This window comes from Hippopotamus amphibius, chromosome 8, assembly GCF_030028045.1.
Source record: "Hippopotamus amphibius kiboko isolate mHipAmp2 chromosome 8, mHipAmp2.hap2, whole genome shotgun sequence".
NCBI lineage: Eukaryota > Metazoa > Chordata > Mammalia > Artiodactyla > Hippopotamidae > Hippopotamus > Hippopotamus amphibius.
In genome coordinates this window covers 127,133,997-127,143,036 of record NC_080193.1, presented here as the reverse complement: position 1 = coordinate 127,143,036, position 9,040 = coordinate 127,133,997, and the positions used below count along the sequence as shown (strand labels likewise).

Here is a 9,040-nt window from a genome sequence, read left to right as displayed (position 1 = left end):
TTTTAAAAGTTTTATGTAAAAGATCTTTACTTCATGGCTATATATATGCCATCAAATAATTCTTATAATCAATTACTCCCCAAGGAAACTCTTAAACTTTTAGCTGTTTTCCATTTGACACATTTCAGGATGTCAAGTAAGAAGTTCTTACTGAGATATCAAGATAAAACACATGACAAGCCAAAGAGAGGAGCCATAAAAAGATAGAAATGTTTAAAGGGGTTGTTCAAAAAACTGGTAACATGACTCCAATCCTTCGGGTACATTCAAGGTAAAAAGATATTAGGCCTTGGGGGGGAATCGAGGGGGGTCGTCAAGGAAGGGAGGGAATATGGGGATATGTGTATAAAAAACAGTTGATTGAACCTGGTGTACCCCCCAAAAAAATAAAAAAAAAAAAATAAAATAAAATAATAATAAAATAATAATAAAATGAAAAAAAAAAAAAAAAGATATTAGGCCTCTGAGGAGGGCTCAATTAATAGCACCTGTCTTCCCCACCCAGGTTCTGAACGAATCGAGAAACAACACAAAAGGTAGCAGATGGAGGTCAAAATATCACCTTCGTAACCGAAAGAGGCTGAGTAGAGAGCAGGACTTGGAGTGACAGCCAAGTGGGCTGTTAACTGAACCCCAGATTTAGGACGAACTTCTGGGCAGAACAAGTACAAGCTTGAGGGCAGGACCCCTGCCAAGAGGAGGAAGAGGGGCCAGGCAGAGCTTCCCCACTGAGTGAACGGTGTCGGTAAGCGGTGCCAGGAAAATTCCAGGACGTTACGGCTAGTTCAGGATTCTCTGCAAGAGCAGGGAACAGCCATTCCCCATAACAAAGAGGGGTTTGAAGATGGGCAGGGAAGATAAGCGATGAGGTTTCTCTGGAGGAAGATAGTCTGAAAACTCCTCCCCCGCCAAAGTTGCTTTCTCATTCAGAGAGCTTTACACACACCTCCTGCCGCTTGGAGGGTGCTGGCAACTGGAGTTTGGCTCCCATTTGGAAACTAAAAGGAAAGTCTTAACAGTGGGAGAGAAGGAGAGGTGGCTGGACTGGGTGGGTTGGTGTTGGGAGAGAGAAAGAGAGAAGGGGGGTGGGGCACGCCAGGGGAGGAAGAGGCGAGAAGAGGAGGGGAGAGAGGGAGAGGTTGAGACAAGAAACTTCATTCCTGTGCAATAGGGCCACCTACAGGGGCTGTCAGGCTTTCAAAGGGAGAAGCTGGAGTCTTGACGCAGAGCTGAGGATGTTTTAGCTAATCTAGGGAACCTCAGGTGAGCGGTCCCCAGTGATGGGTGATGGTGGGTGTCTGAAGAATCGTGAGAGCATCCACACCAGGAAGAGGCAGCTTTCAATATACTAGCTTAGCCCAGAAAGAGAGAAGCCAGTCAATTAAGAACTCCCCCTTCCACCCCCCCCCCCCCCACCTTACTTCTCTCTCCCCACTCTGACCCTGGGACAAGCATGTTTAGGGAGATGGGGCAGATATCAGTAGTTGGAAACGGTAGGTCGAGGAAAGGAAAAGATGGACCTCGCCCCCTTCCCTGGCTTCTTGGCTTCACGAGGCCCTAGAGAATAAAGGGAAAAGTTTCACCTTTGACTCCAGGAGCTGATTATTACACAAGATTGGCTATTCTCACTTACTGAGACTGTTGGAGACTTAAAGTGGCTGTAGGACTTTATATTACCTGGGAGTGATTTAAAATCAGTCATAGGATTATGGAGGTTTTCATCCAGGGGCAGGGAAAGAACATTCCCTCACTGGATAATTTTAAAAGAGACAGTGGGAATAAAAAACAAAGTTCTTTCTCATTTGAGTAGATTAGTTTCTTCATATTGAACAGCCTGTCGACTTTATTTTGTTGGTTTTTTTTTTTTTTGTTTGTTTTTTTTGTTTTGTTTTAAAGATGAAATTTATTTCAAAAGTCCTCATATAAGCAAATCATGAATAAACTTTTATAACGAACTTCTTAAACAAATCTTTTTTACTATCTACCTTTTTTCTTGGGATGACAATAGCATTATTATGATAGTATTAAGTTTTCTTTTTTATTCAAATGAACTGTTTTCAAGATGAATGATTATTAGCAAATCTTGATGCAAGATAAACATGATACTTTAGAATTACTTTTCAATTCTCTATGAACTATTTTAAAGTAAAAAACTATTTGGTACTACGTGTTCTTATGTTCAAATTCCAAAAGTAATCTTTAGTCCCAATGGAACTTGGTACTCCAAGATTTTAAAAATTTTTTAATGATATTTACATAATATAGATAATTTTAATCACTAAGCTCCTCCTCATCACTGAAATAAGCGCTTTTCTTTATCCTTGGGCGTCTTGAGTCATCGGACGTCGAGGGACCCCCTGAACTGGGCTTCCACTTATTTTGTTCTTCTTCAATTTTGGCTTGCTGGAAAGCTATGGCCTGACTGAGGCTGTCAAGAGCAGGATCTTCCCCTTCATCTTCACTTTCTTCTACTTCTTCAATTTCTTCCTCTGGTTCAGGAATTTTCTTTTTTTTCTTTTTCTCTTTCTTCTTTGGAGGTTCACGTTCTCCAAGCATATTTTTAGGACACGCGTAACTTAAGTGTCCACTTTCCCCACATTCATAACACTTAGATTTATCAAAGTAGTTTCGTCTTCGGATGAACTCAGCTGCTCTTCCATTGTCAATAGCAATGCTTGCTTTTATCACTCTACCAAATAACTGTTTGTTGTTTATTGCCCTGGTACAGTTTTGTGCAGAGTCCTTATCCAGAAATAAAATGAATGCAACCCCTTTACTCTTCCTGGTATCTTTATCTTTCATTATAGTAACCTTTACAACTTTGCCATACTTGGAAAATATCCGATATAAGTCATTGTTGGTCAGGGAAAAGGGCAGGTTGGATACATACACTGTGCTTTTACTTGGGGCCAATCCACCACTCATTTCTTCAGGTGGGGCGGGCCCGGGAGACCAGAAGAGCGCGAGCCCTCAGCTCACTTGGGGCTCAGCCCCGGCTGCGCGTCGCCCGTTGCAGCGGCCTTGGCATCACGGGTCCTGGGAGGGTCAGGGGCCGGAGACCGGAAGGCAGCCGCAGCACCGCTTCCTATTTTGTTGGTTTTTATTTCTCTAGCCCACCAACATGGGATTGTTTGCAGTATCTCTATGCTTATTGAGCATTTGGGACATTAAGAAAAATGGGAACTCCAGCCAAACGAGGGCCCCGCCCCACTGATGGCACTTGCTGCATTCTCCCCAGGTGCCAGGCAGGGTGCATGCACAGCAACTTGGGGCTACTTCTCTAGCAAGCTATGAACTCAAGAAGGAAAATGGTAAATGCATTCTAGTCAGTAACGGTGGTCCTTCCATGATCTCTTTCTTTTCAAAGCACTCTCCCAGCAAATAGCACGGGTAATTAAACTTGTTGGTGAGTAAATCAAAGGAAATACGTTAAAGTGCTCCATTCAATCCTTCCCAAAGCCCGGCAGAGAAGGCCAATTTGAGTTCTCACCACCATCTCCCAACACCCTTTGTTGTTTGATCAGAATAGTTTCCCTCTGTAAGACGTTACTGATTCCTAGGGCTGCTTAAAGGAGTTTCTTTATTATACGTGAACTGATTGAAAACTGCCAATCATGAATCTGGCAATCCCCTTTCATGAGCTTAAAGACTGTTCTGATTACGATAATTACATTTTTATGAATATCCTACATAGAGAGTAACAATTTTACTATGTTAGACTACACCACACAAAGATGCATCAATTTCATCTGCAATGAAAAATAGAGCCTAATAGCTCAGTTATATTTATGGGATAGTCAAACATCAAGATGAAAGAATTCTGATCATTATTTAACCTTGAGATGATGATTAAGGGTAAAGGCTTGTCAGCTTTCATGAATTATTTTTTTCATGATTTTTTGCTGTTTTGATTTGACTTTTAAAACTCCATAATTTAACACTTATTAACATTTGGATTCCACCCCACTCCCCATGATATGTGGACAAGGCAACAACAACAAAAGATTAATAGATATAATTGATGGTCAAAGAGAGGATTAGGTAATCGTAACACAATTATGTTTCAGGCACAATGGTGCCATGCCAACTGGTTTTCTTCTTGCCTAAGTTTCTTCAACCATGATGCAAAAAATAGACACAGTGTTTAGGTTAGATGCTATGAGTACATATTAGTTTAATACAAAGAAAAAACTATTCCATTATTACAGATAGTGATCAGTGCCAGTCAAAAAGTGTGCTCTGAGAACTAGTAGCATCCAGCATTACCTAGAAGCCTGTTAGAAATGTAAATTCTCAGGCCCCCACCCCAGACTTGCTAAGTCAGAACCTTTGGCAGTGGGGCACAGGACTCTGTCTTAACAAGACCTCCAGGTGATTCTCTGAGGTTTGAGAACCACTGCTCTAGCATCTCGTAGCTATTTCCATTGGCTGCAGTGAAACATTGCCAGGTGTGGAGGTCGCAATCCGCGCAGCACTATGGGTGTTCTCTGCTAACTGCAGCCGTGTGCGTTCCAGGGGAGCTTTAGTGAACAGGCGCTTTTGATCAAATCCCTGAGTCCAGAGGTTCCCCTTTTATTTTTTTTTAAATTTATCATTCATTTTTTATTTTTGGCTGCATTAGGTCTTTGTTGCTGCATGCGGACTTTCTCTAGTTGTGGCAAGTGGGGGCTCCTCTTCATTGCAGTGTGTGGGCTTCTCGTTGTGGTGTCTTTTTATGTTGCAGAGCACAGGCTCTGGGCGCTCAGGCTTCAGTAGTTGTGGCACTTGGGCTCAGCAGTTGTGGCTCATGGGCTCTAGAGCACAGGCTCAGTAGTTGTGGTGCACGGGCTTAGTTGCTCTGTGGCATGTGGGATCCTGCCGGACCAGGGCTCAAACCCATGTCCCCAGTATTGGCAGGTGGATTCTGAACTACTGCACCACCAGGGAAGTCCCCAGAGGTTCCTCTTAAGTGGATTTTTTTCTTCTCTTTAAATCCCAAGATGTCACAAGCCATAGTTTCTTCTCATTACCACTTGTAATTGTTAGTTCATCCTCCCTGTTAGAGGGATATTATGATACCCTTTCTAATGTCAAAAGATTTCCACCACCCTGAACCTCTGCTGATCCTTTCCCTTTGTTACAGTCATTTCCATAAAGCCATCGAGTTGCTTAAATTTTAACATCCAATATGATGCTCTTTATATTTCTTATGGCAGCACCTACACTATATCTTTTGATAGCACTATGAGTCAAAATTATTTACCAGAACTCATCAGAAATGATATAGGGAAAGGCCACACATTGCAAGCACACTTAATTCAAGAAAACACAATAGAACGTACTTAGTACAAATGCTGATGCTCACTTAACGGGACTGTGGTGCTGTCAGGAACACATTTTTTCTTTGAGAGGTTAAGGTAGCTCTCAGTGTGAGGGCAATGTATCACAGAGTTTGGTAATAGATAAAAAAGAGGGAGGGAGGGAAAAAGGGAGATTTAGAGAGAATTTTTTAATGAAAGTATTTTAGAGAGATAGCATTCTAATGAATCGGCATGTGTGGGACAATTTTAAATGGAGTAAAAGTGAATGATTTAATGACTTAATCTTCATATTACATTATACATTCTATATATAAAAGACCCAAATGCAAGGGTAAACAGTGATTGTAAATCCTGAATGTGCGTCAGAATGACTTTGAAGCTTGTTAACAATACAAATTCCCATGCTTGCTTTGGCAGCACATACACTGAAATTCAAGTGATATGGAGAAAATTAGCATGGTTCCTGTGCAAGGATAACATGAAAACTCATGAAGCATCCCACATTTTTAAAAATTTCCTGTGTTCCAAGAGATTTTTATTTTGGTAGTTCTGAGGTAGAGCCCAGGAATCTGTATGTAGTAACCACTCCAGGTGATCCTGATCCAGGTGATCCTTAACTTTCACTTTGAGAAACACTGCAAATCTCACTCAAAAAAAGAGCGAAACACATGCGAATGTGAGGCAGTAAGGCTCAACCAATTGCACATGAGTTGTACCTTCTTTGGATCCCTGTGATGCATCAAATCAAGCTTTTGACTAGCACATGTATTCTGCCTAGTTCTAAACTTATTTGTGCATTTGCCTCCATCCCCAAAAGACTGTAAGCTCCCTGAAGCACAGGAATTATGTTGTATACTGACATGTCTATCTTCAGCTGGACTCACCCCTGCCTTATTCTTACTAAGAAGATGCTCAGTAATATATGTCAAGTGAATGAAGACAACAAGGGTAAAAATGCAATTCAAAGAGTGTGATTGAAACAGAGAAGGGTTTAGTCTTGGCCCGCTTTCACCCACCAGCTATGAAAACTTAGAGTCACTTTATCTCTCAGTGTCTCAGCCCTGCATTTATTACATAGATCAGTTTCTTCCTCCTTCATAGGGCTACTGTGGGGTAAAAATGATGTAATGTATGTGAAAATTTCTTCAAAATTGCAGAGCCACTTGTTTCAACTTTTTAGAGTATGACTGCCTTTTTTTGCTCTAACCTCATTTTTCCCATGAATGAGTGAAAGGTTATATGACTGAGGCAAGGAACACAACATTCACTTCTGGCCATTATGGGAAAGCAAATTCCATTATTTGGAATTTAAAAGAACCACATGACTTTTCCAGCTTCAAGGAGAGTAAAAAATGAATTCAATACTAAAATTTTATAATGTAAATGGAATAACTACCCCACAAATAACGAACAGTACAAAGGAAGGGAGATACACAGGGGAGCAAACTAACTATTCACACTGATGTTTGATTCTGAGATGGGGCCTTTCAGATATCTGGGTTTAGTGAAATGATATCTGAATTTTAGTGGCTACCCTAAGATCACCTTAAAGGGTAACAGTTATCTGATAAGATGAGCTGAAAAGTACAAGTGCATAACATCCCTTTCAAAACCTCAAGGTAGAGATTATGATTACCCCTCAAGTTGTAAAGAACTGAAGAATCAAAAGGACCTAGGTCACTTACAAGAGGCAACGTGTGCTGGGTGGTAAATGCTGGACCAGGACTGGAGTCAGTTCATATCTCAATGAGGAAAATAAGAACAATGTAGTGAGTTTTCCATGAAGCTATATTTATTCAGTTGAGCCTACTGTCTTTTATGTATGTATGTATTTTAGTAACTTAAAAAATTGAAGTATAGTTGATCTACAATATTTTATTAGTTTCAGGTGTACAGCATAGTGATCCAGTATTTTTGAAGATCATAGTCTGTTAGAGGTTATTACAAGTTGATGGCTATAATTCTCTGTGTTATACAGTAAATTTTTATTACCTATTTTATACATAGTAGTTTGTATCTGTTAACCCACACCCCTAATTTGTCCCTTTCCCCTTACCTTTCCCCTTTGGTAACCACAAGTTTGTCTTCTGTATCTGAGTCTGTTTCTATTTTGCATATACATATTCATTTGCATTATGTTTTAGATTCCATGTATAAATGATATCTTTATCTGACTTATTTCATTAAGCATAGTATTCTCTAGGTCCATCCAGTTGGTGCAAATGGTAAAAATTTCATTCTATTTTATGGCTGAGTAGTATTCCATAGTGTGTGTGTGTGTGTATGTGTGTGTGTGTGTGTCTATAGCACATCTTACTCTAATCATATGTTGATGGGCTCTTGGGTTGCTTCTATGTCTTGGCTATTATTAATAGTACTGTTATAAACTTTAGGGTACATATATCTTTTTGAATTAGTGTTTTTGTTTTTTTCTGGTTAAATGCTCATGAGTGGAATTGCTGGATCATATGGTAGTTCTATTTTTAGTTTTTTAAGGAACCTCCATACTGTTTTCCATAGTCACTGCACCAATTTACATTCCAATCAACAGTGTACAAAGTTTCCCTTTTCTCCACATCCTCTCCAATATTTATTTGTAGACTTTTTGATGATAGACATTCTGACAGGTGTGAGGTCATACCTCATTGTTGTTTTGATTTGCATTTCTTTAATAATTAGTGGTGTTGAACATCTTTTCTTGTGCGTGTTAGCTATCTGTATGTCTTTTTTGGAAAGATATCTGTTCAGATCTTCCCATTTTTTGGATTGGGTTGTTTGTTTTTCTGATATTGAGTTGTATTAGCTGTTTACATATTTTGGATATTAATCCCTTGTCAGTCACATCATTTGCAAACACTTGCAAATATTTTCTCCCATTCCATAGATTGTCTTTCTGTTGTGAAATTTGCTTCCTTTGCTGTGCAAAAGCTTTTAAATTTAATTAGGTCTCATTTGTTTGTTTTTGCTACAATTTATGTGTCAAAGAGTGTTCTGCCCATGTTCTTTTCTAGGAGTTTTATGATTTTCAATCTTACATTTAGGTCTTTAAACCATTTTGAATTTATTATTTTATTTGGTGTGAGGGAATGTTCTAATCTCATTGTTTTAATCTCATAGGTGGTGGTCCAGTTTTCCCAGCACCACTGTTGAGGAGTTCTTTTCCGCATTGTATATTCTTGCCTTCTTTGTTGTAGGTTGATTGACCATAGGTGCATGGGTTTATTTCTGGGCTCTGTGTTGTTTTTGTGCCAGTACCATACTTTTTTGTTTACCATTGCTATGTAGTATAGTCTGAAATCTGGGAGGGTTATACCTCCAGCTTTGTTCTTTTCTCTCAAGATTCTTTTTGGGGTCTTTTGTGGTTTCATACAAATTTTGGTATTATTTGTTCTATTTCTGTGAAAAATGTTATGGGTATTTTGATAGGGATTGCATTCAATCTGTAGCTTGCTTTGAGTAGTATGGCCATTTTAACAATATCCTTCCAATCCAAGAGCTTGGGATATCTTTCCATTTCTTTGTATCATCTTCAATTTCCTTCATCAAAACTTTATAGTTTTCAGAGTATAGGTCTTTTACTTCCTTAGTTAAGTTTATTCCTAGGTATTTTATTCTTTTTGGTGTGATTTTAAATGGGATTTTTTTTTTTACTTTCTCTTTCTGATATGTTGTTATTAGTGTATAGAAACATAACAGATTTTTGTATATTAATCTTGTATCCTGTGATCTTGCTGAATTCA

The 9,040-nt window shown here is 39.2% G+C and overlaps 1 protein-coding gene and 1 non-coding gene across 2 annotated transcripts; one reads left to right on the top strand and one right to left on the bottom strand.

Annotated features, from left to right (window-relative positions):
- Positions 1 to 1,905: 1,905 nt before the first annotated feature.
- On the bottom strand, positions 1,906 to 3,080 carry LOC130858893 (zinc finger CCHC-type and RNA-binding motif-containing protein 1). Its single transcript, XM_057746013.1, has one exon. The coding sequence runs from the start codon at positions 2,923 to 2,925 to the stop codon at positions 2,272 to 2,274; it is 654 nt and encodes a 217-aa protein (XP_057601996.1). The 5' UTR covers positions 2,926 to 3,080; the 3' UTR covers positions 1,906 to 2,271.
- Positions 3,081 to 5,705: 2,625 nt separating this feature from the next.
- Positions 5,706 to 5,808, top strand: LOC130859697 (U6 spliceosomal RNA). Its single transcript, XR_009055260.1, has one exon. It is a non-coding gene; the product is annotated as a U6 spliceosomal RNA (small nuclear RNA).
- The last annotated feature ends 3,232 nt before the right edge of the window (positions 5,809 to 9,040 follow it).